At 45.4% G+C, this 27713-nt stretch overlaps 1 protein-coding gene across 8 annotated transcripts in view; it reads right to left on the bottom strand.

The window, feature by feature from the left end:
* LOC149333823 (uncharacterized) overlaps positions 1-27713 on the bottom strand; it is a 138284-nt gene that overhangs the window by 91032 nt on the left and 19539 nt on the right. For 7 of the 8 annotated variants that reach the window (XM_089558793.1, XM_089558799.1, XM_089558791.1 and 4 more), the window contains 4 exons: positions 7532-7627; positions 5761-5892; positions 4283-4464; positions 875-941 (listed from right to left, as the gene is read on the bottom strand). In XM_089558793.1, the coding sequence (XP_089414919.1) occupies positions 875-941; positions 4283-4464; positions 5761-5892; positions 7532-7627 (477 nt within the window). The remainder of the gene's footprint in view (positions 1-874; positions 942-4282; positions 4465-5760; positions 5893-7531; positions 7628-27713) is intronic. The other variant, XM_089558798.1, reaches the window with a different exon arrangement.

Below are 27713 nucleotides of genomic sequence, written 5' to 3'. Positions count from 1 at the left end.
AAAGAGCAAAACCATTTTTCAACCTTCATATACCCTCCTTCCTTCTAGTTGCCCTGAAATAGCCTGCATTTTGGCCTTAGCGCAAACACTTATATCCAGCGGGGAGAAAAACCACTGGAGCACAATCGAAAACAAGACATAAAGGATGATTGCGCCTTCGCCATGCAGGTGCTTTTGCATTTGCTTTTTCGCTTTCATTGCCCCTTCAGCTTGGCGAGCCCGCACATCCGCGTGCAGGTGTCGCTCACAGTTTCGCACAGCGTTCCGAGCCGGCACTTAAACGTCTTGGCGTCTGTGCTGCTGCTTTTCTTCTGCTTCTTAAGCGTGCACCACGGGGTCTTAGGACGCCGTGCGTTGATACTAAACATTCCAGTGCCGTCTCGTACGCTTGTGGCGCTGCACCATGGTTCCTGCTCCGGCATTCTCTTGGTTAACGTTTCCGCACCCTTGCCTCTCTCTTGCGCGCCTCGTGACGAGCGTGAGCTTCAGCACGCTGTTATTCGGAGCTATCTATCGCACTGCTCTTAGCACGCCTCACCTACCATGAGCACGCTCCGGGACCGTTAAACGCTCCAGCGAAGCTCCGTCGCTTCTGCTGCGGCTCCCTCTATCTACGCGGCTGTGCAGCTCTCTGTCGTGGCGCCCCCTATCTGCGTCGCTAACCGCTCCGGCGCCTGGCCCCATCACATATTCAATCCTTCCCCCAGTTATTCGATGCACGGTGACGCTGACGCCGCTAAATGCGCAGGAAGTGCTTGTAATTGTTTCTCGCCTTTCAAGCCGTTCAGTTCTATTTTTCGATCCAACATAAAGGCCGCCTTTTTCAAAACACTTCCGCTTCAAATCGCTATTCGTTGCAGAGAACTTCTCTCACCCGTAACCGGTGCACCAGTCTGGATTTTCCCACGCCTGAACAGCCAAGAAGGACGAGCCTAAAAATACTGAAAGAAAAAATAAAAACACCAATGAATAAGTAATTCGACGAAATTCAATACATACTTTCAATTTCAGAACAAAACGCAAGACCTTAGCAACAACATCAGCTTCAAACACGTGAAAAAAAAAAGTGCTCGGCAGTCAAGATTTCTTATGCTTTTAGCTCCGTAATTATCCATCCAATGTAAAACTTCAACCGACCTTTCTTTACGAAAAGCGCGTGTACTAGTTAGTAACGTGCGCCTCCCGGAGTTCCCGGAGAGTACTCACCCCCTCTTGCCCTTGACCTCCCCATCACTATTTCAAACAGCCGGCTAATGGCTCCTGGGATCATGAATACTTTCCGGGAGCTCCGAGAGGCGCACCTTCAAAACAGCATATGAGCTTGTCGCAAATGGAGTCGGGTCGCCGCCTTCTTGCTCGACTCCATTTCCAGCACACCCCTCCCATGGAAGATAGGTTTCACATCCCAGAACTGTGTAGACGCACCCTCCACGTACGCCCTCTTCCAGCCAACATGTCACATGAAGACCATAATGGTCGGCACCTGGCACGCCCTAGCCCGACATTATGGCAACAAAACCAGTGTATACTACTTGGACGCCTCCGGCCCTCACCACGGGGGATGGTACACGGTTGCAGTAGTTCACAACAGCAACACAATAAACAGCCTCACCCTCAGAGCCCACAGTGCAACACAAGCAGAAGAGGCCGCGATTGCTCTCGCGGCCTCACATTCCGATTAAAAATACATAATCACCGGATCGCGAGGGGACTGCAGGAACATCGAACAAGGCTGCACACCCTTCCCTTCCTAGCCTTTCGAATCTATCAAAATTGCATACGGGATACGGACCCCGCTCACCGTTGCCTCATATGGGCCCCTGCTCATCAGGGGTTGGCAGGAAACGAGGGAGAAGACGCAGCCGCCTGTGCGCTCTCTCACCGGGCTGTTTTCTTTTCCCCACCAGATTAGGAACCCGATTTTAATCGGTCCGTACCTTCAAAGATATTACAACCTGCTATCAAGATAGAGATTGCCTTTACCCTCGCCCATGTAAAAGCTTCAAGAACGCGGATGAGCGGCTCCTTCCCCGCGTTCTCACCAATACATTGCTGTGCCCGGCAGCACTAAAACATTTTCACCCCTACTTTAGCGACAGCTGCCCGCACTGTAGTGCAGTGTCTTCGGACACTTATCACATGGTGTGGGCCTGCCCCTCCACCCCGGCTATTCCCCCCATTCCCAACCCAATCCGGGAGGACTGGGAGGCGACCCTGCTCGGCTGCCACGACTTACAGGCCCAAAAAGCCTTGCTCGGACGCGCCCGGGCGGCGGCCACCGCCACTGGGATCCCAAACTAGGGACCTCCACTTAGTGCTTGTAAGGATCGTTCCACCCAAAACCTTTCTTTAATCGGGCATAAGCTGGAGTACGCGTCTATAGTCTGGGATCCGCACACAACATCGAACATAAAGAAGTTTGAAAAAGTGCAAAGGAAACTTGTCAGGTTTGTATTCTCGAAATTTTTGACATCCGATTCTCCTTCCGAATTATGCAAACTCACGATATATCGCGCTTAGAAATGCGGCGAAGAAAACTGCGTTTAGAATTCCTTTCCTTGTTGTTTAACAACAAGATTGGTGTTTATCTATTCAAATATTTAATACCACATCCTGCCAGAAGCACTCGACACTACCATACTAGTTTATTACCGCCATATTTTGCCCGAAAAGACTTGTATAAGTTTTCTTTTTTCGCTCCCACCATCGCTAACTGGAACTGCTTGCCCAGATCTGATTACACCTCCACGGACTAGCGCATGTAATCCTGATCTGTGCTGCGCCTTGTATCTGCTTATGAGTCGCAATTAATTTTTACAGCTTCAAGTGCCTTCTATGCTGAGTGGTTCCTTGAACATTTTGTGTATCTTTTGCATCACACCTCAGACCTCCGCATACGCCTCAAGGTTTTACTACGTTTCAAATTCTTTATGCTCAAAGTGCCATTTATGTAGTGAATTGCTCTATGTTTTGTATATTTTCACTTCTTTTTTTATTGCTGTGTGAATTGCCCTTGCTGCTTGGACCTAATCATGATCCGCAGTATGCCCGTAAATGTACAAAAGATAAAATAAAATCGTTTTAATGTTCTCTTTCTTGACAATAAAAAATGGTATCGCCCTACGATATATTTACACAGAATGGAATATCATGTCAAGCTAATTTATCCATTTCAAACCATATCACTATTCTTTTCGATTGTCTTAGCAAAGATTTCATCCTCGAGAATGGACGTTAAAGGATTCTTATACGTCATAGCACTAAACAACGATGACAAGAGAGGAGTGGGCAAGACAGGCGCTATCTTTCAACTGAAGGTTTATTCGCGTGAAAAGGGAAATATATATGAGTACAAACAAGAATACAGGAAAAACAAACAAAGGCAAGCTCACACAAGACTATCTAATGTGGAATTTCTCTCTCTTGAAGTGTGAAAGAGCGAAACTCCAATATTAGATAGTTTTGTGTGAACTTGCCTTTGTTTCTTTTTCGTGCATTCCTGTATGTATATATTTCCTTTTTCGCGTGAATAAACCTGTAGTTGAAAGATAGCGCCTGTCTTTCTCTCTTCTCCATTGTCTTAGTTGTTTAGCGCTATGATGTATAGTTCAATACAACTAGCCCAACTTACCGCTTTTCTGAAGGATTCCTAGTTGTCCTTTAAATACATCAGATTCAATTTTTACGCTTCATTTGATTGCTAACTCAAACAGCTTAAACGGACTTTCCAAAGTCTAGGTTCTCATCTTCACTACGGCTATGAGAGACGCCGTAGTGAAGGGCTCCGGAAATTTAGAACCCCAGGTGGTCGAAATTTCCGGAGCCCTTCACTACGGCGTCTCTCATAGCCTCAGTCGCTTTGGGACGTTAAACCCCAATAAACCAAACCATAAACCAATCTACCTGAACGCTCTACCTAATTTTTGGCTGGAACGGGCCTGCACGGTCTCTCTTGAAGACGTCCGTTAGTTTGAAATGGCACGAGCGCTTTTTCGCTACTGCATGTTTATTAACCTTTACTTCATACCGTTTCCCGGCCCTCCGCACTACTTTCTTCATGAATACGATTCAACCACCCCCCTTTCCACTTTACTGCTGTTTGACATTACGGCTGAGTTTGTCTGAAAGTACCGCAACACTTATTGATAAGCAGTAGCCACATCCAAATCAGGAATTTCTGGAATAAAGGCTTATGGTTGCGCCAGAATATTGCAAAAATGTTATTAGGGGCAACAAAAGTGGCCGTGCCATTCTTTTTTTGTAAAATAAAAGTGCATATCACCTGAATTCCATGCTCCCAGCTTCTGCGGTCTGCACAAAGCTTCTGTGCGGTTCTGTGCCAGGCGTTGAAGGGATCACTCGGTCTTTAATTTCTGAAGCCATTGTTAGAAATATTTCATCCACCTTGCTGCCGTCTAGGGCACTTATCTCAAGGAACCTGATTCCTAGCTGTTTTGCAATGTCCTGTGGAGAGGTATCAAATAAAGCACCCGTGCAGGCAAATCTTTTACAAAAAGACGAATAACATCGAAGCATTCGCGATCGCATTCATGCTCCTGCGAATGAGAAGTCCTAAATAGTAGGAATAGTAGCTTTGCTATCTAAAGCATCCAAGTGGTGAAAATTCAGATGGCACTTTGACTGTCTAAAGTGCGCAGAGGTTTTCCGCACCACTTTGCCTATGTGACACTGGTGACGTCACCACTGGATGACGGCACACGTAATTGATGACGAAGTAATGACAAATTACTAATTAGTGACTAATTACTGATTAATAAGTCAGCACTAATCGACTGCTAATTAATGGCGCTTAAGCTTCGCCTTTAGGAGTAGAACGCGACAGCGTGTTGTAGCGCTGCCAGGGAGTCCACGGAACGCCACCCTCCGTTCGGCGCGATGCCTTGCCCTTTGAACGCAACGCTTTTTGAGGAAAGGAAATGGCGCCGTAATTCTCTGTCATCACGGTGGACACCTTAACCGCACCGTACAGGAAGGGAGGAAGTGGCAGCGTAAGAAGAAAGAGGGGCCGTAACGAAGAAACTGAAAATTGTATTTGAGGACAGCAAATTACGCAGTAACTGTCCACATATCTCAGTGGACACCCGTCAAAACGCGGACACATCTGTCGACACGGCTGCCGACAAGGCTGCCGACACGGTTGTCGACACGGCTGCCCGCACCCACAGGGTCATCATCATCATCATCATATCACCCTGACTACTGCAGGGCAAGGGCCTCTCGCATGTCTCTCCAATTAACCCTCTTCTGTGCCAGCTGTGACCACCCTATCCCCGCGAACCTCTTAATCTCATCCGCCCACCTAACTTTCTCCCGCACCCTGCTACGCTTGCCTTCTCTTGGAATCCACTCCGTTACCCTTAAGTACCAGCGGTTATCTCCTTCGCATTGCATGCCCTGCCCAAGCCCATTTCTTCCTCTTGATTTCAACTAGGATGTGATTAACTCGTGTTTTATCCCTCAGCACTCTGCCCTATCCCTGTCCCTCAACATGAAACCTATCATTTTTCCTTCTATAGCTTCTGACCATAGCAAAAACATTAATAACAAAAACTGCAAGTTTTTCGACGGGAGATGCGGATATATTGATTATAGTGGAATCTTAAAATATATGAAACAATTGCATTTGTAAAATTTTTGCCGTTCAAAAATGCTTTTGTCCGAAATTGTTGGGTACGTTTCCAGTAAAATAAATTAATGGCTTAACCTTCCAATAATTTTACACAGCGAAACAGCACTCACCAGTGCTGTCGAATAGTCAACCGCTCTCCAATTTGGCAAATCGATCTTGTTGCCAATAATAAGTACGCTGGCATCTTCGCAGGTGTAATGCTCAGTCAGCTTCAACCACTGGTATACGCTGTTGAAGGATTCCTACAGCGAAAAATGTTTAACAGCACAGAAAGGAATATTGAAGGTCAGAAAAACGTAAACAATAAAGTGAGGTACAACGCAAAGCTTTCAGAACAAATCATTCAATGTTAGGATTAAGCGATGCGAAGTGGACAATGCCTAAATCGCTGACGTCCGGTGTTTCCGGCAGTCAGCATGTCCCACATTATGTGCAGAAAATTATTTGATACAGCTACTAATACTTTACTACCACAAGCCTTGTGCATTTCGTAGCCTTCTATTGGAATTCCCCTAGGAGAACACCTGCTTGTACACTAAAGTCGTCGTAAAAAAACACGCACGTTCATTTACGCGCGCATCCCACGCACACAAACCGCGCGTTGGCGCTATAGATCTCGGCGTCAAAGCTGCCTCACGGTTGAACGCCATCCAGAAAGCGATGGCCAATGCGAAATTGGAAGTCGTTTTGAAATTGCGAATGATAGCATTAAGCACAAATTGATGAAATCTTCTATGATTGTAAGCAATAGCTAATGACAAACTGCAACAGATGCTCTTTAATCTGGAGATTTTATTAAGGATGGAATTTTTCGCCTTAGGGCTAATATTGCCACTGCTAACCATTTCGAACAGACTGAGCGTTGCCGGTTTATATTTTTTTTAGCCGTGTGGCTGCGTTTGGGTGGATGCTAATCATTAATTACCCCCTGATTATAAATTCACTGGACCTTGAAGGACATTTCTAAGCATTAGACCAACACTGTTCGCACTTCGGGTTGGTGATCAATTCGCTCTCGCGCGGCAATCTGCTAGCCGTTCCAGTTATATCAACTGGCACAGCGACTGCCCTGGAAAGGCGGTGGTCTCGGTTTTGAAAGCAGAATTAATTTTTATTTGCGTACGAAGATTCTGTGAAAGATGCATAGCTTTCCTTTGTAACCATATGGCTGTGCTTGACTCGGTGCTCATGAGTAATTACTCACTTATTACTATGCTTATGCATCTGAGGACCACGATCACGAGTCTGCTCTAGCTCACCTATATCCCCAGGATCGGGCTTGAGTGGCTCCCTAATGTGAGAAACAAGGCGTGTCAGCCTTTATCTACGCCCATGGTTTAATCTCTATAGATTAGATTCGACAACCTGTTATGCTTTAGAACAAAGTTATGTTCCCAATAAAGGACGGGCGCAAGGCTGTGATGTTTAAAAGAAAGTCTCAGATTCTTGGACATCACTTTTATGTGTGAGGCAGTAAGTATTTTGTAAGGTACTGTTATCGAAATATTGAGGGCAATGGTCAGTTTTTCCAATGCCTACCAAGTCTTTTTTTTTAGTTTGTCCATCACTCGCATCGAATAGTTAGGCCTGGAATAGAAAACCGATGGGGAAAGTTTTTGCTGATAGCATTAACATTAATAGCAAAAAATGAAAGCCTACCGAGGGGAGATATACGCACATATTGATTATTACATTGAAGTCTTACGATACATGAAAAACTGCGTTCGTACTCTTAGCCATTGAAAATTGCGCTTGTCGAGAATTTCTGCGTATGCGTTCCCCCTAAATTCCTGACTTCCCATCTCGACACCACACCGATCACTTAGCAGGGGCAGCTGCAATACATGGTGTAAGCAATGATTCGCGTGCTAAAAATTATACCTTGTCAGTGACGTCGTACATTATGATAACGCCATGCTCTTCTTTCGAGTATTTTGACGTGATCTTCAGGAAGCCCAAGTCATCAGATGTGGTCCACTGCAAAACGTTTTATTGCGTTTAAAGTACAGATCGGCAAGAAGTTTTATTCACAATAGTTCTTGAAGCACTTAATCATTATCAGTCACATTACGTCCGCTTTGAAAGTGAACATAATAAAAGGAAATAATAAAGAAAGGGAAGGGCTTTTCCCTTCCTTGCCCCAAACCCGACCACCGAGTTCCAGAAAATTTTGTAATAATTTTTTCTCTACCATTTGCAGATCTCTGCCTGTGCAAGCCACTCTAATACCCTTAAACACCATTGCTAGACATTACGTTTCCCGTCTAATTCTTCATCTTCACATAAGGCGATGCATCTTTAACTCCAGTTTGTGTCCATTTCAAACCACTCTGTTTCGCAACTTTACACATATCATTTTCCATTACACAGCCTGCTGAACTCTTCTCTGTCTGCTTTAGAACCCTTTGTTAGCCTACAATATTCGTCTTCATGGCGGGATGAAAGATTGGTCCGCCAATCGAAACGTCGAGTCAAATAAAAATGTTTCCTTTAAAATGTGCGCGTGTGTGTGTGCGTGTGCGTGCGTGCGTGCGTGCGTGCGCGCGCGCGCGCGTGTGTGTGTGTGTGTGCGTGTGCGTGTGCGTGTGCGTGTGTGTGTGTGTGTGTGTGTGTGTGTGTGTGTGTGTGTGTGTGTGTGTGTGTGTGTGTGTGTGTGTGTGTGTGTGTGTGTGTGTGTGTGTGTGTGTGTGTGTGTGTGACAAGCTCATTGATGGCATGAGAGGGCCTGTTGTAGAATGCTGTCTGAATATGAGCCGGTACCAGCAGTAGAGAAAGGCGCACCGACCCACCGCGGGGGCTCAGTGGGTATGGCGCTCGGCTGCTGACCCGAAAGACGCGGGTTCAAACCCGGCCGCGACAGTCAAATTTAGATGGAGGGGAAATTCTAGAGGCCCGTGTGCTGTGCGATGTCAGGACACGTCAAAGAACCCCAGGTGGTCGAAATTTCCGGAGTCCTTCACTATGGTGTCCCTCATAGCCTGATTCGCTTTGGGACATTAAACCCCAATAAACCAAACCAAACCAGAAAAGCGCAACGTTGTTTCACTGTAAATTCAGCAAGAACATACATTAAGATGAAACAATGAAGTAATCACTGTGCCAAATTTAACCTTTCTATTATTTTTATTTTTTGAGCCTCTAAGTACACAGTGATAACTCTCGACAGAAAGTCATACCAATTTGATGATGATGACCACCCAAAATTTATGTGGCTTGCGGCACTCCAGGTTTTGTGCTACCTTTGGAAGGCATAGAACAAACCTCGCACTCAGCAATTTGCTTGCATATGTGCGGACCATATTTCGACACGCACTGTCAAAAGGCGTCCTTCGTGATTTGTGTCATTTCTACGCATTTTTCTTCACAGTTCAAGCATAACATTTTCAATGGGGTAACAGAACTTCGTGTTCGGCATCACACCGAAAACTATACTATTTAAAAGCTGACTGCAGTTACTACGGTTCGAAACAGTGGATCAGAAGTAACAGTGGGTCAGTGTTGTGTCGATGATGCTATTGAATGTTTAGAAACGAATCGCACCCTGCTACTATTGTCCAAGGACATAGAAACGAATCCGGGACCTTCCAGTGCGGAGGCAGTGCTTGCTGAATTGAAGAAGTTGTCCTCAGGTCAGGCTACAATAATCAGTGGCGTCCAAGACATCAAGAACAAGCTAACAACTACAGAGAAAACCATTACTGATCTAATCAGAGGATTGCCGATTTAGAGAGCCACTACCAGAACCTGGCTACTTTGAAAACAGATGTAGAATGTGTGCAATACTCGCAGAAAAGACGACTATGCCGAAAACCGCTCACGGACATGCAATTTGATTTTTTTACGGCCTTTCCGATCCTACACCATCCGAGTCATTTGCCTAATCCGAAGAAGTCATAATTCGCCACTGCTCCAATCAACTCGACTTGACGTTAAATAGTAAAGACATCGAACGTGCACACCGTCTTGGGCGTCAAAACACAGAACGCCAGCGTTCCATAATTGTAAAGTTTGCATCCTTTAAGACAAAACAAATGATCCTCTCAAATGGCCCCAAACTAAAAGATACTGATTTCAGCACTGGTGAGGATTTCTCCCGCCGAGTTCAAAATATAAGAAAGCAACTTGTCGCGTTTGCCAAATCAAAGACAACTAAATTTGCTTTACGGTACAAAACCCTCTATATAGGCCCCAAACGCTAATTTTTTTTATTAGACTGAGCAAAGAGTAAAAGAAATCTTCTAGCTACCACTGCGACGCAAGTCGGCACTACACCGTCCCCAAACATGTCCTCGTCCTAATCTTACGTTTTCGGCAATCTTTACCAATATATGCAGTTTCATCCCGAAGCGAGAGCTCGTGTCAAACCTGATGTTATCATCTGACAGCAACTTGCCTAACTAACAAAAACGTGGCTAACAGATGACATTAGTGATGACGAGGTGCTTGCTGATCTACCAAATTTTTCTCTCTTTCTTTCAGATCGTAAAAACGCACATGGTAGTGGTGTTCTGATTGCGGCAAGCAACCACTTATCATGCACTGCTCTAAACATTTCATCCGACCTTGAAATTATTTGGCTCATCTGTCGATCCGCACCACATTCTGTGCTGCTGGGTGTCTGCTACAGGCCGCCACAAAACACCCCCTATTTTTGCCGCCAGCTGAACGCAACCGTATCTATATTAACCTCGCGGTATCCCAACGCTCACATTCTCCTTTTCGGGGATTTTAATTACGCGACTATTACCTGGCATAACCTGGTGCACTCCATAGCTAATCGAGCGGATACAAGACAATTTCTTGATATCTGTTTGAATTTTAATCTTGCCCAACTTGTACTAGAACCTACGCGTGTAGTAAAGGACACTGCAAACATTCTAGATTCAGTATTAACGAGTCATCCTGAAAGTTTCTCCTCCATGACTTACTTGCGTGGAATTAGTGATCATAAAGTCATACACAGTTTTTAATTTAAATCCAATTCCTCGCCACATTGCGGTAAAGGCAATCCGGCTGTATAATAAAGGGAACTATGAAGCAATAAATAGCGAACTGCGCTCCTTCTTTCCATCTTTTAACGCAACTTTTTAAAGCAGATCTATCCAAGAAAACTGGTCGATATTTAAACAAAGCTTAACTCCCTGGCAGATAAATACATCCCGAAGACTACTTTTCATGACAGTCGAAACCAGCCTTGGTTCACGAAGTTACTGAAAAAACTCGAAAATAAAAGAAACGCCTATTCCGCGCAGCTAAAGCCAATCCTAGCACCTGCTCATGGGACAAATATTATGCCGTTGAGAGCTCGTATTTATCAGCAATCAAAAACGCGAACGACAGTTTTATCACGACGACTTGTCGAGAATCCTATAAAGTAACACAAAAAAGTACTGGTAAATTATAAACCCTGGTAATGCGTGTTCAGTTACCCTGAATAAAGATTGAGGGGAGCCATTCATGCCAAACCAACCATTATCACAATTCATTCATCCCAAGTACGTCAGTAAGCTGGAATCACCTTCCCGGATCTATCGTCGAAATTTCTGACAATCCTATGTGTAAATCTGCTTTAACGAACCTGTTGCTGTCATAAACTCGAGAATCCTTAACACGGTCATCTTTTTTTTTTCTTTTTATGGTTGTTCCACTTGTTTCATATGCGCGCATGTTACTGCCTTTTGAACGTGATTCCTCTTGTCGTTTGTTTTTATTGTATGCTCTTGCTTTTTGTTGTTGTTTTCATTCTGCGATATGCGCTGCTAATTTTTACTTGTTTTGACGTAACCTGCTTGTTCGTTTTTTTTTTCTGTGAGCTTCATTTATGTGTAATTATTAAGTGTATTTACAGCTGTATTTTTCGTTTCACTTTCGTGTGTAATCCACTCCCCTCTGTAATGCCCTCTGGCCCTGAGGGTAATGAAATAAATAAATAAATAAATACTGAATGAGCTAATATATTTTCAGTTGCCTTTTCCTGTCTTCACAAGCGAGCCGGATGCGCCCTTACCTATTCTGCCTACGACCATTCCGCACACCATGCCTGTAACCAATGTTTCTGCTAATGGAATATTGTCCTTAATAGATAAAATTAAGCTGTCATCTGCAGCAGGCACTGACGAAATAAATTCTAAACTTTTAAAGAACACAAAGTGCATTTCTGCCGAATATTTATTGTTACTGTTTGCTCAGTCGCTCTCCACAGGCACCATACCTGATGATTGGAATAAGGGAAAGGTTTGGTTTATTGGGGTTTAACGTCCCAAAGCGACTGAGGTTATGAGAGACGCCGTAGTGAAGGGCTCCGGAAATTTTGACCACCTGGGGTTCTTTAACGTGCACTAACATCGACCTCTAGAATTTAGCGTTCATCGAAATTCATCCGCCGCGGCCGGGATCGAACCCGCGTCTTTCGGGTCAGCAGCCGAGCGCCATAACCACTGAGCAACTGCGGCGGGGGAAAGAAGGGAAAGGTCGTTCCAGTCTACAAATCCGGTAACAAAAATTCACCGTTCAATTATCGTCTTACCTCGCTCACAAGTGTGCCGTGTAAAATCATGGAGCATATCACCTACTCTGAAATCATGCAGTTCCTAGATGGTAACAAATTTTTTCATCCTGCACAACATGGATTTCGCAAAAACTATTCTTGCAACACACAATTAGCAGTCTTTCTTCACGATCTGCATGCGAACTTCGACTTGAATATCCAGACTGACGCCATTTTTTAGACTTCGCTAAAGTATTCGACAGAGTTTCCCATCGACGTTTGAGGGTAAAACTTTCGGAGCTGAACTTGCATCCTAACATCTTAAAATGGATTGAATCATTTCTAACATGTCGCTTTCAGTCAGTTGCTGTTAACAGCCAGTCATCTCATTCTATCCCCGTAACCTCAGGCGTACCTCAGAGCTCGGTCCTAGCTCCTCTTTTCTTCCTAATATGCAGAAATGACTTGCCAGAACATCTATCATGCAATATCCGTTTATTTTCCGACGACTGCGTTATCTACCACTCAATAACTAATATTTCCGACCAAAAAGCCCTTCAGGATGATCTTAACCGCATTGAAAAATGGTGCGATGATTGGCTAATGACGCTTAACCCTAACAAATGCAAGCTTATTTCGTTTCACCGCAGACTTAATCCGTTGTCCTTTTCCTATAGACTTTTTAACAATCCAGTAGAGCCCATTCATTCATATAAATACTTAGGTGTCACTGTAAGTCATGACTTTACTTGGCGTGAATATGTTACTAGCGTTATTTCATCTGCAAACAGAATCCTCGGAAATCTGAAGCGCCACTTGCGTCACGCAACAAAAGAGGTCAAATTACTCTCTTACATATCATTGGTAAGGCCAAAACTAGAATACCTATCCACCATTTGGAGCCCCCGCTAAGCATACCTAATCGATCCACTTGAAGCCGTCCAAAATCGCGCCGCCCCTTTCATAGACCTATTACAGTCGAACCCCACAATAACGAATCCGCCGGGGAAGGAAAACCTTTTCGTTGTCGTGAGAATTTCGCTGTCGCGAAAATGGACAAATAAGCACACCCATTACCTTCCAGAACCAAAATTTAATGAAAAAAGTTGCTTATTTTCTCTGCTTGACATTTATATGCAGGAGTTTGACGACTCTGGCTTCGCAGCTTGATAAGCTATGCATAGCTTCGTCGTCGTCGTGGTCGCCGAGAAAATTCCGGATAACATCGAAAGCATCAAGCACATCACGCGAGCTTACTTGCTTACTTTGTGCTTGGTTTTCGCCATCTTCGTCGTCACTCGCCTCATTTCCTTTGCGCACACTGTCGATAATAGCGTCGTCGCTGAATTCCTCGTGCACGATCAAGTCGACGTCCGCACACAAAAAGTCATCCAGTTCAACAGCCTCTGGCACCATTGCATCTACACGGCGAAGCGCGTTGCATGCTTCGGTTAGTGGCTGCAGATCGTCACCGCTTGCAGCTTCCGGTTCTGCCAAGGCGTGCTGACCAGCTGCGAAAGTTTTGCCCATTCTATGTTCCTGACTGGCTGATGAGCCAAAAAAATGTTGCAGATCACTACCTCAAACTTTCGTTAGTGTGGGACTGCTTTTTAAAAACCCTTCGCTGTTGAGAGGGGAGAAATGCATTGAACCCTATGGGAGTTCGCCGGGGGCGCCTGAATTTTTCGTTGCCGCGAGAATTTCGTTGTTGAGGGCTTTCGTTATTGAGGGGTTCAACTGTATTCACACGAATTCAGAGTGTCATCCTTGAAATCACTGTTCAATTTACGAAGTCTTTCTTGCGGCTGTCGCATTGGAACCCTATCTGTTTTTCAAAAATTTATTACATATCACTCATCCAAAAACCATACATCTGCGCACGTCCGCCGCGCATATCTCATCGCACTGGTCACCCCCTTCAAGTTACTCGTCCACGCGCCCGTACCGTAACCTTTTCCACCTCTTTCTTTCCACGAACCGCGTCAGACTGGAACGGCCTCTCCCACTCCATTGCTGCTATCACCTGCCCATCATTCTTCAACGCCAACATTGAACTTCATATGTCATCGCGAAAAAATGCAACAAAACTTTTTATTCTTCACCCCTTATGCAATACTCCGAAAGTGGCCTTTAAGGTAATTAAATGAAATGAATGAAATGAAACTACTTCATAACAGTGGCCATCGCTCGATTCATATCTTGGCACCTAAGACTTACAACAGGCCAGCAACAATTAGCGGCCTATAGTAGTCTTAAAACTTATGAAAAAGTGTGCGCTCTATATACCGGGTGTCCCAGCTAAATGTAACCAAACTTAAAAAAAAGGCGCAGTGTCCTAGTCCAGTGAAACCAACTCAGGGTTGTTCAGTCTTGTGGCCTCGTCTGTAGCATATTTTTCGCTTTATAAAGTTAATCAGTTAAGTTTTAAGTTTAATTAGCTAACTTTTTAATTATTGACTTAAGGAAAAAGTGTCAATGCAAAAGTTTTAGATCACCTCGAAAAACCGCTAGTAGTGCTGTTTCCGTCAAGTTACGATTTACGTAGCTTCATTTATTGGCCTTAAAAGAAAGTTGTCACGTGACCAGCTGCTCGCTCACTTCTCTGCCCCAATGTGCACCCAAAGTCTAATCGAGGAGAGGACTTCAGAAAAAAAGGATTTAATTCTTTACGGCGCGTCTAGGGACGTTGAAGTGGCACAGTTGTCATGTGGAAGCGTTTTCTTATTGTGCGGGTTATGGTTAAAGGCCGGTAAAAACACTACTTTACGTATATATTACTTTGCTGCCAATGTCTCAGTAAGCTGTTTCTCAAAGCGATCTACAACTTTTCCTTTGACACTTTGTTCCTCAAGTCAATAATTACAAAGTTAGTTAATTAAGCTTGACTAATTAGTCAACCTTGAAGAACGAAAAAATACTGCAGACTAGGTCACGCGACTCTAAACAACCCTCATTTGGTTTCAGACGGCTAGGACACTCCGTGTTTTTTAAAAGCTTGGTTACATTTAGCTAGGACACCTGGTATATAAGACATACACCTTGGAATATATTGTATCAGGATTTATTTGATTTTATGTACAATAGGAGCGCACCTAGTTACAGCTATATTTTATGCCAGGAATTTTTATACTGTAACAGGACCGGGATAGCCTGACTGTAAAACATACCAATAAGACCAGCTCGGCCTCCTGTAGTAGGCGAACCACATTTTGTGCACTCGGTTCGTACTCAAAAATGAAGCTTTTCGCTGCTACTGCTCCTAATAATAATAATGCAAACACACAGAGTCAACTATAGACGTGGAGTGCCTGATTTGTGCCATTCGTTGAACGTTGTTTTTGTTGAGCCGGTGTCGTATGTTGTTACACACTGTTCTTGCCCCCGCCTTATGTAATGCCCACGGGCCCTGAAGGCTTCAATAAATGAAATGAAATGAAAAACCTCCTGGTTGCTTACCGAGGTAGCGTGAATGGACAGCGGCAGATGGTTCGCAAAATTGTTGATGAAAGGATGACGCGAAGCATAAGGAGTTCCAAGGCGGCCCATGATAATGAGATCGTGATGGTGCTTTGGTGCGGTCTCAACGCATACTTCTGCCCCCTTCTCAAATACCAAGATTATGACCTTGCCGAGTCCCGCGTTTCCAGCCTCCTTCACCGGAAGCTATACGCCTGCTCAGCTAATAGATCGTTTTCAGGCTTGCGAATACACTTTTAAGGCGAAAGCCTTTAATGCCTCATACTGTCGTTAGCAGACGCTGTCGCAGCCGTGTCGGCAGCGGTGTCGACAGACGCGTCGGCAGATTTGTCCGCCTTTCGGCGTCACTGCTTAAAAAGAAACTGCGCCGAGGGTGGGAATCGAACCAGAGCCTTTGGCATTTGAAGCGGAGACACCACCACTCCGCCACGAAGGCTCAAGGTTCGAGCATGAATAAAGGCGCATCTAGTGAATGCATGGGTTTCATAAATAAAATAAAAGGAACAAAGTGGAGGAAAGAGAAAATAAAAATAAGAAAATGAACAAAAATAGACAAAATAACAATAAGCAATGAAAATAAAAATAAAAACAATAAAATAAGAAAAAGAACAAAAAAAAAACAAAATATGAAAAATAACAAATAAATAAAAACAAACAGTGCGCCAGGAAACGGTTTCACCTTGCAGCACTTTAGAGAGTCGAAGTGCCCCCTGAATTTTTTCGTTGGACTTACGCAGTAAGCTTGCGTACGCATCCCTCACTGCGTTGCGTACGCTGTGAATGGCGCAAACACGACTCTTCTTGTCTGCCGTACCATAACGTCCCTCAGATGCGTGTGTAAACAGTGGAGTCATCTAGTGAAAATACCTCAAGGCATATGAACGCTGTGCTGAAGCATTTTTTTCGTAATTATTGAGGAGAAGGGTGCGTTAATTGTGAGTCTTTCTTTTTTTGTTCCAAGAAGAAAAACTATGCAAATAGAAGAAAACTTAACAACTGACTTAAATCTAGAGAACTGCTTCACCAGGTGTCGCTGCTACGACACGTTACTGCGAGGAATATAAACTGCATTTAGTTAGGCCAAAGAGCTTGAAAATCACCCAATCATCTGAAAAACAGGAGCTAGCTGTCGCTTCTATCTCTACGCGTGGGCGAGAGTGTGCGAATTAAAAGCGAATTGGTAGCATTTCGAACAAGTTACTGCGTCGAAGAATGCACCGGCGACATGTATTTATTCCGGAGCTGGCGAGCAGGGCGCCGCCATCTTGACAACGCGTCCCGTAACGTGCCCGTTGCGTCCACACGCCATGGTAGGTAGCAAGCGCGCGTAGGCAAGACGCAACGAGATACGTAACGTCGTGCACATGTGCAGTCGTTACCCGCAGAGTCGCTGCGTACGCAAGCTCACTGCGTACTCCTAATACCTCTGACGTACGCCGAGCGTTCCAATAATGCGATTCTACTCCCCGCCACCCCGCATGGCGTCATCTGCACCCACGCTGCTCACATCGTAATTGATGTAGGTGCAAACGTGCAAACGGTCGCAGTTTTGAAGCCATATATGTGCAGAGGCGCCGAATTGCTATTATTAAACAGTGCGCACACAACTGCTGTCCACGAGTGCCGCCACTTTATGTGCGCTGCATGCACCGCCACCCTAAGCGCCGCCTAGTAATACCTTGTCTGTCACTCGCAAATTATTGCCTCGCAATGGATGCCAGTTGGCGATAAAGGCAAGGACAACTTCGGCGGCGCAGCTAGAAAGCGCGCCACGTGCTCTTTCCGATTGGGTACTGAAAGGCGATGGTTTGAAGGAGAGCTGCTGCAGCACTGCAAGAACACGTGTCACGTAATGGGACACAATAGCTGCACTAACGCCATAAAGGGAAGGAATATGTAGCAGCGATGCACAAGAACGTACAACACACGCTCTCGCAATAGCTACTAGAAGGCGAGAAATGATACAACATCAGCATGCTGCGCAGGAGCGTGGCACGCACTGTAACACAAAGGCTACTCACAAAACGCGGAGAAACAGGGCTCCGCAGGCGATGCATGAGTGTGCCATATATTGTAGCACTCGCGAATTAGCTACAGTCCAAAGGCGATGAAGGGAAGGAAAGATTCGGCAGCTTTGCACGAAAGCGTGCCACGTAATGCAACACACTGGCTACTGAAGAGCGGTGGTGGGAAGGCGAGCTTTAGCTGCCCTGCAAGAAATCGTACACTTAACTTTAACACATAGGCTGCGCACAACTGATGAAAGGAAGGAAGGCTTCGGCGGCGCTGCACGAAGGTGTATCACGCACTGTAACAATAGTCTGCGCGCAGTCGAAAAAATTTATAGAGCTACGCTTACCGGGTTAGCTCATTAATCAACAAATGCTGATTGGCGTTAACTGCCGAGAGGACCAGAGAGGCAGGCCTGTTTTGATTGGCGACTGCCCGGTCGGGCGTCTCACAGGTTTTGTCGTCTCTACGTTCACGTGCGTACTGGACCTTCCTCGTGCTTGCGATCTTCCGTTCAATCGCGTTCGCCGCACACGTCACGGATTCCAGGGCCCACTTGCACGCAGCTAATTGAGTGATTGAAACCATTTACTTTAAGTGGCATGGGTGAGTGGCCCGGTTATTGGGAGAGAAATTTCGGAGCGAAGTCCCATGCGGCGGTCGGCGCCGGTAGCGCGCGCAAAGGCCCGCAAGGATAGGAGCGTGTCTTTGGCGCCAGCAGAGTTGCGGGGCATAACTCAGTCCTGTAGTCAGCAGGTACCCGGGGTAATCAGCTGACCGCAGATTCGTTATAGTCCGTATACCATAAAACGTGATAAGTTGCTGGGCTCGCGTCTGTGCCTCCTGTTGAACAGGACACTCGTAAATGCGAGGCATCGTGATGGACACTGCAGTCAGTCGCCCTCTCTTGGCACTGTGGTTTCTCCACCTAGAATGTCGGCAAAGTAGGCCGCTCTCCAGCGCGCCCTGTGGATGAGGATTTGTGCGCCTCGTGAAAGACCGGCTGGTATAGGGGCGCAGGGTTGACTGGGCCACTTTCGCGAAATCGGTGTCGGCCCGGCTAATGGGCTGCAGCCTTCTGTTCGATGGGCTTGTGATTCGATGACGCTAAAGGGACTGAGACGTCTGGGTCGGAGCGGATGTCTTCATGTTCGCACACGCGTGGGCTTGTAGATATTACAGTTTTCGCAGCAAAACGGATGTAGGGCGTCAGCGGCGCTGAGAGACCACTGTGACACAAAGATTGCCGACAATCGATGAACCAAAGGAGGGCTTTGGCGGCGCTGCACGAAGGTATACCACACACTGTCATTCGTAGGCTGCACACAGGCCCTGAACGGCAGGAGGGCTTCGCTGGCCCTGCATGAAAATGTGCCACACAATACAACACATAGGCTGCCCACAAGCGATGAACGGAATGACGTCATCGCGGCGCTCCGCGAAATTGTACCACGCACTGTAAGGCACAGGCTGTACACACGCAAAGAACGGAACGAGGGATTCGGCGATGCTGAACGAAAGCGTACCACGCACTTTAAAGGGAAACTGCATATGTTTTAGAAATTGACGAGCTTAAGATGGTCGAATGTGTGGCATTTGCAGGCAAAGCATGAGAAGTCTTTTTGGGCTAGCACTTGAAATAGTGAAGTAATTGACGATTAAAATCCGGACACCCTTCAAGCTTCTCCGCACCGCACAAAGCAAAGTTGGGGGTCGCATGATGGCGTCATCGAAGGTGTCGGTACATTTCCAACGCACAAACGCCTGCATTGAAGGCAAAAACCAACGCCACGGAAGACAAACCCTGCCGAAAGTTGTTGGCAGCGTCTAACGAGTCAGGGCAGGGTGTGGTTGACGACAGCGGTAATTTGAAATCATACCTTCCGTGACGTCACACAGAATTCCTCTGCACTCCTCTGGTGCATTGAGGAGAAGCGCAAAATTCAATCGGCCATTACGTCACTATTTCAAATACTAGTGCAAAAACACTTGGAATGCTTTACCTACAGCCTATATAGAGTTGCCCTTTAATGCAGAGGATTTGTACAGGCAATGAACGGGAGGGCTTCTGCGTCGCTGCACATGCCGCACGCACTGTACCAGCTTGGCTACCATAAGGTAATCAAAGGAGGGAGAGCTTTGCGGTGCTGCACGAAAGTGTGACACGTATTGTCATGCAATTGTTACTCAAATGCAAAGAACAATGAAGAGGAGAAAGTCTACGACTTCACCACACGACCAAACGGCACTCACTGTCACATCGACAAACGATCGACTGTGGTGTATCGTCGAGCGCCACGAAATCACTTTTTGTAAGAACTCCTATCACATTGCAGGTAAACCGCGTTCCGTGAAACGGTCGACCGACGTTGCAAGAACCAAGCTCGATATGAAAGTGGCGTTAGAACATCACCATGGAAGCTTCCGTAAACGGAGTCTTGGCCTGGATATGCATGCTCACAGAGCCTAGAGATAAAACCACAGTGTCAAGAACTGGAAATGCGCGTTCGTGAGGCCGTCAGGAAAAAATAACGGAGACAACGGATTAATGCAAAAGCTTGCTAAGCCGAATCTGGCTGGCTGAGGACACGTGCGATTCATGTTTGTGGTGCTCAAGTGCTAGGAGCGTCCCTTCGGAATAAATTGGTTGTAAGAGGTCATTAAGCCGCGAAAGAACTGTCGCTCGGTTCTTATATTATACAGCAGAGAAGAGAATGAAAAGAAGTGCCCATCATGACATAAATGAAGGGAACCAACAGTCAGCGGAACCAAGGAGCATAGAGGATATCTTTCTTTTTATTTCTGGTTTTCATCACAACAAATTACAAAAAAGACATCCTTTATGCTCCTTTGTTTCGGTAACTGTCGGCTCCCGTCATGGTTCTGATGGTAGATGTTTTACGGCGGCTGCTGTTATTGCTGATGCTTCGAGATAACGCCGCTTTGTACTTGCGCGCCGAGAGATGTAAGGGGAAACAGCCTCAATCCACGCCTCCGCCTTGTGGATACATGTGGCTGCGAACAATGAGAACAGTATTGACGTCATTCAGCAGCGCGTCACGCCTTTTTACGGGATAACCTTACATGTTTTAGTTCAAATGGCTAAGAACTTTAGCTCCGTCAAAGTGCACAAATAGATTAGCAAACAGGAGTAAGTAGCACTTAGAGTAATTAGCACTTAGAATAAAGAGTAATCAGACTGCGAATGTCTCAGCACAGCGCTGTGCAGGCGATACACGATTCTTCCAGTAGTCTTCACTGTGCCTGTGCGCGCTTAATTTTAGGCCATGGTACTTGGGCGCTACACACATCCATGCCACGCTCATATTCAGCTACTGTAGAGCCCAACAATCTAAACCACAGGCCGCAACTCTTGGCACCGCTTATCTGGGCATCCAAAATTTTTCCGAACTACTGAGTTGAGCGAACAACTTCATCTACGCTAGGCTTCTCTGCGCAGAAAAACGCCCGATCATCTGCATAATGTAATATTTTGAGTTAGTTATATGGGGCTTTATGTCGCATAAGCAACTATGGCTATCATGCGCCAAACACAAGGTTAGATGATGTTATATTAAGTGTATAGATGTTACTTTATGTTAGATTTAAAACATTGGCTTTCTTCAGAAACTAGCAAACAAGTGAAAACTTGACGAGTGTTTGCTCGCCTAAAAGCAATGCGGGATGAAATGGGATGTGTTCATTGTAAAATACAGTAAATTTTTTTTTTCTAAGTTCTTCGAGATGCGAATAAGAAATTAAAATGTGATGAACTGTGAGCTCCTCACCACACATTTCACACACAGGTTTGTCTTTTTGTGTTAATAAGAAGCTATGGGTAATGTGTGTGTGACCTATGCGTAAATGACTTAAATTACTTCCATAAAACGCTCTCTATGGCGGCTTGATTTCCATTCTCTTAAAATGGGCTTTACAGTATGCAGCTTGTTGTTTCCTTCATTTTCCCAGGAAGCTTGCCATTTGGCTGTTAGTTTGCTACGTACTAACTTCATGTAATCCCTAGGAGGCAAATTCGCATGTTTTATTTCCATGGTTCTGGCTTGTGCAGCACACATGTCGGCTCTCTCATTGTCCCTAATGTCAACGTGACTGGGAACCCAGCAGAATTTTATAACATGTTTTTGTGTTGTGACCTTTACTATATTGTGTATCATGCTTCTTATCAGTGGCTCCGTTGCATTTTTGGAGTTTAATGCTGTAAGGACGCAGAGTGAATCTGCATAAATGATGCTGTTTTTGGTGTTTTCATTTCTTATTTTCTGTACAGCAACACAAATGGCATAACACTCAGCGGTGAAAACTGTAGCACATGAGGGCAGTCGTACTGCATTTTTATTTTTTCCTTGTATTACTGCGCTTCCTACATGAGCATGAGTTTTTCACCCATCAGTATAAAATGCAGTATAATTTCTGTATTTTTCTTGTAGTGCTATATATTCTTGTATTATATGGTCGTGTGGCGTACAGGTTTTCCTAAGGCGTGTTAGTGTGACGTCACACACTGTGGGGAGAGTGTACCACGGTGGTAGCGCTTCGCGCCTTGGGGCAATATATTTAATTTCATTTAGTATATTCAAAGCTTGGCATTTTTCTTCGAAGCGCAAGAGCAACGGCTTATTGGCGTGAGGCTTGTTGTTGAAGAGTATTCGGGATGGCCATTTCGTGACAATTGGGTAACAGAGATGTTTGGGCTGAGAAAGGATTTTGAGGATGTATGTACAAGTTAGCGCAGTTCTTCCATCTTCTAAGGAAGGTTCATTACTTTCTACATACAGACTTGCAACTGGGGAAGTTTTGTAAGCACCGGAAGACAACCTTAAACCAAGATTGTGGACAGGATCCAGTCGTTTTATGTAGGATGTAGGACGGCCTTGCTGAGCCATATACTATGGACCCATAGTCTAACTTAGAGCGAACCAGAGAACGATATATATGTAACAGGCATGCCCTATCAGACCCCCAGCGTTTTCTTGACAGTAGCTTCAGCACATTGAGGGCCTGGGAAGATTATTTCTTTAAGCTGTTTATAAGTGGCAAGAAAGTCAGCTTTTTATCGAAAATTATCCCTAGAAATTTATGCTCTTGTTTGACAAGTAGTGGGGTTTGGTTTAGATATAGTGTGGGGCCGGCCTGTACGCCTCGTCTCAAGGAGAACAGAACCGCTACTGTTTTCTAAGGGGAAAATCTAAATCCGTTTCTATCTGCCCAGGTAGCCAGTTTATTTATTGTTATTTGTATCTGTCGCTCACAGATAGGTATGCTGGAAGACATGCATGCTATTTGGAGGTCGTCTACAAAAACTGAGTACATTACGGATTTTGGGATTACTTTTCCTATGGAGTTCATCTTGATGATGAATAAGGTCGTGCTGAGGATGCAGCGCTGGGGTACGCCAGTTTCTTGAATAAAAGTGTTGGAGAAGGTTGCGCCTAGGCGGACTCTAAACGTGCCGTTGCTTAGGAAGTCGCTCAAACAGCGCAGCATCCTGCCGCGGATACCTAGGTCCGCTAGGTCACGGAGGATACCGAACCTCCACGTGGTATCGTAAGCCTTCTCCAGGTCGAAGAAGACCCCGATGCAGTGTTGGTTGTGGATGAACGCTTCCCGGACTGTGCTCTCAAAGCGTACAAGGTGATCGGTTGTGGAACATGTCTTTTTAAACCCGCATTGGTGTATATCTAAAAGTTGCCGAGACTGAAGTATGAAGGTTAGTCTGATGTTTAGAATGCTTTCGAATGATTTTGCTACGCAGCTAGTGAGTGCTATTGGCCTGTAACTGGTGGGACTAGTTGGTGGTTTGCCAGGTTTTAGGAAGGGTACTATGATTGCTTCTTTCCAAGCTTGGGAGATTTCTCCACTCATCCATATTTTATTGAAAAATTTTAGAAGAGCCTCTATGGCAGTCTCAGAGAGGTGAGCAAGCATGGCATAATGTCTGGCCTGGTGCTGTCTTTTCACCGGATGTTAGTACTGTGTTTAGTTCCTGCATTGTAATAAGCTGATTGCAGTCTTCACGTATGCATGTTCTGAAGGGAAGTTTTTGTTTTTCTCCTACTGTTTTGTGCTTTTGAAATGTGTGTGTTTAGTTAGATGAGCTTGAAACTGTGGAAAAATGCTCACCTAATATGTTGGCCTGCTCTTCTAATGTTGTTTGAGTACCGGGTGTTGTTAGCATTGGAAATGTGAAAGGAGTAAAATTTCCGGTGAATTTCCGCACCTGCTCCCACATTTTCTTTGATGATATTGACCTGTTTATGGAGGATATGTACTGTTGCCATGATGCTCTGTCTGCGTTGCGTCTAATGTATCGTGCTTTGGCTCTAGCCCTTTTGAAGATGAGCAAGTTTCCTGCAGCGGGATATCTGCGAAGGTTGCCCCAAGCCTTGTTTTGCTGCTTTTTGGCCAATGTGCATTCATTTGACCACCAAACTTTATGTGTTTTTCGTGCAATTTCAGACGTTTGTGGGATTGCTTCTATTGCTGCAGATGTTAAGCATGTCGCAAATTTTTCATTTATTTCTTCTATGGTACGTGTTTCGGAATATTCTTATTCTAGTGTGGCCTTCGTTCTGAAAAGTGCCCAATCGGCGAGATGAATTTTCCATCGCCGTGGCTTCCTAGGGAGGATGGATGTAGCTGATGTTAGCTTTAAAACCGTAGGTAAGTGATCACTTCCCCGAGGGTCATCTAAAACATCTCAAATAATATTATTAAAAACAGGTGGTGATGCAAATGCTAAATCGAGGCAGCTCATTTTTCCACAGCTGGGGCAGCAGTACGTGGCTTTTCCCGTATTCATTAAACATATGCTATTCGAAAGAATAAAATCCTCGATGAGCTGACCCCTGGAATCAGTATGCTCACTTCCCCAGAATGAGGAGTGTGCGATAAAATCCCCTATTATCACATATGCCTCTGGCAACTGTTCCAAAAGTTCTTCTAGGTCATGCATGGCTATTGTGTTGTGTGGTGGTATGTACACAGAGCATATTGTTACCGTCTTATGGCTAATGATGTTTACTGCGACCGCTTCTAAGTTCGTCTTTAATGATACCTCTCTTGCAGGGACATCGCTTTGCGTAATGATAGCGACGCCTCCTTAGAGTCGGCTAGCTTGTACTCGGTCTTTCCGGAAAATATTATATTTTTTTGAGATGTTTGTGTGCTGTGGCCCAAGGTTCGTTTCTTCCAGGCACACAGCTGTAGGTGCCATTGTTTTGGGCATATCCGTTATGTGTGTAATTTCTGTGTAGACCTCTACAGTTCCATTGTATTAGATAAGCCATTGTGATAAGCTGGGTATTGGGGAAAGTTACTTATTCTCAGGAGCAGTGATTCGTGGTTTCCCTTTTTTCTCTAGGGAGTCTCGCCGCAGCTGCAGCAGTGGCGAACCAGGAGTTGTATCCATCGCCACTTTCGTGGCGCCGGATTTCCGCGGAGACGCCGCGGATGCGTGTGTTTCAGATGTCGGCGGACTTTCGCTGACATCCATATCCTCCACGGTGGACGTGGAGGATGCTTCTTGTTTGCTATGGCCCCTGGCCTTCGCATTCGTCTTTTTTGTTGGCACCACTGAACCAGGCCCTGCTCCAGGGGAAGACTCTCTTGGGCCAGCCTTCTTAGAGGGGTGGGGCGACAGGTCCAGTTCAGCAGCGCTGTTCTGGGTGTCTGTCGCCGAGGATTCCGCTGCTGAAAGTGGGCCCTGAGTGCCTCCGGCAAGGATCGCGTGGTCTTCTCGAGAAATTTTCAGCCCTGTGAACTGTGTCACCGACTTCTGTGGTGGGGACTTGGGTGTCGTGACCAGGTCCATCGGATCAACCTGTGTGCTGACAGAAGCCGAAGGCGGCGGTGGTCCCCGCGTCACCGCTTCAGAGTATGTCCCTTTCTGTTGGAAAGAGACGCGTTTTCTTGCCTCAAGGTAGGACAGGTTTTCTGTGGTCTTCAAAGTTATGATTTGTTTTTCTGTTTTCCAGACTGGGCACGACCTGGAGTACGCGCCATGTGCGCCATTGCAGTTGATGCATTTTGGTGTGCGTTCGCATCTTTCATCTGTATGTGCGTCTTCTGCGCATGTGACACAAGTGGGTTTATCCCGGCAAGCCAACATGCTGTGTCCAAAGCGCTGGCACTTGAAACATCATCTCGGATTCGGTATGTATGGGCGGACTTTACAATGGAGATATGCGGCGTGGATGGAATCAGGCAGAGTTGTGCTATTGAAAGTTAGGACAATGTGTTTGGTCTTGATTTCAGCATTGTTTCTCCGGATGGTTATTCGTCGGGCTACTATTACTCCTTGTTCAGCCAGTTCTTCTTCCATTTCCGCATCGGTACTCTGCAGGAGTTCATATTCAGATATGACGCCCTTTGAGTGGTTCAGCGTGCGGTGCGGGGTTACCTGCACACTCATTTCTCCAAGATTCTGTAAGGACATCAGTTTGTTGTTGTGTTCTTTTGTGTTTACTTCTACAAGGAGATCTCCGGTTTGCTGCTTTTTTGCTTTGTAGTATTTGCCTGCACAGCTTTTTAGGGCGTTGGCGATGACAAATGCAGATAGGTTGGCTACCGGTTCATCAGTGTTTGAGTGAACCATAAAAAACTTCGCAAACGTTTCTGGCTTCTGTGGATTCAATTTCTTCACATCGGTGCAACCCCTTTTTGGGGGCCGATCAGATTTTTTTTGCAGATTTATCCATACGGCATGTACTGACTAAGGGTTCCTAATACTTTGTCGCCTCTGATTCACCCTTATACACAGAGGAAGGTGCCGGGACTCCCCGCCTGGTAGACAGACGAGGAGCCCATCGGCCGAGGATTGACCACTTCCTCGACCACCACCGTTCATGGTTTCTTCCCTCAACCTATCGCCACGGTACGGGGGCTAAGGGTCCGTGGTGGCGCCAAGCACCAACACCACGTTACACAAGGTGCCCCTGCGGGGGTAATATTTCGAGCTCACTATCTAGGATACGGAAGCTTGGAATGGCACTACTCTGCAGAATACTCACATAGCGGCTCTACGAACAGTTTAAATAGAAATGGCGAAAGTGGACACCCCTGTTTGGCATATGAAAAGATGGACACGGGATGTGATAGAACACATCTCACTTTCCAAGAACAGAAAATTGTGCTGGAGATGATCTCAGGCCTTCGCAAGGTCAGTTTAAAGCATTGTTATTTGCTCCTGAGACTTGCTGTAATAATCTTGAACTGTTCCCGCAATATTATGTCGGTTTGAATACAACAACCTCTCAAACTACAAGCCCTATGAGGTCCAGTCACAGTCGACATTGCAAACTGTTACCAATTCGCCAAGAATTTGGGAAAAATCTTATAGTTTACTTTGTATACCGTAAGGATCCTATAATCTTCTACATATTGCAAATTTTCTTCATCAGAGCTCTTTGGAATCAATACAATGTGGCTTTTTTAAACGTCTGTGGTAGAAATGTGACCTTTGGAGTAATGGTGAATATAAGTAAATTGGGATTCAAAACGGGCTTAGAGGCCTTGTAAAATTCTCTAGAAAGGCCACCAGGCCCAGGTGTCTTAGAAAGTGGCAATTGATCGTTGGCATCTTCTTGTTCTGCTAAAGTCAAAGAGTCACTTATTGCCCAGCACGCATCCTCTGAAAGAGGCTTCACACGGGAGACGAAGCCCGCCACAGCCTCTGTGTCTCAGGTTTGGGAGGAAGCGGTCAAGAGAGCCGCGCGTGGTATTTTTTAGAGTTCCGACATTATTAAATCCGTACTGGTCACCAAGGCAGTAAACACAATAACGTGCTGATATTCTCTTGGCAACCACATGACTGGGCTCTCAAGCAAAGCCTGACGAGTCGGTTCTTCTTGGCTAACAGAGGTGAACCTAGGGCACGCGTTCCCATGCGACTGTAGGCTAATGCGTAGCTGTGTCGTTAGACAGGAAGTGAAAAAATCTTAAATAAATAAAAATGAAAATAAATTAAATAAAAAATACTTCCACATTAAAAGTGCATAAGTAGTCGTAAGTGCCCTCCGTAATTTTTTGACACCATTTATGCTGACGATGCTCTAATGGACTTATAAAACG

The sequence above is a fragment of the Amblyomma mixtum genome, chromosome 8 (assembly GCF_055824585.1).
Source record: "Amblyomma mixtum isolate Tamu chromosome 8, ASM5582458v1, whole genome shotgun sequence".
Classification (NCBI taxonomy): domain Eukaryota; kingdom Metazoa; phylum Arthropoda; class Arachnida; order Ixodida; family Ixodidae; genus Amblyomma; species Amblyomma mixtum.
This window is presented reverse-complemented; position numbering and strand designations above follow the sequence as displayed.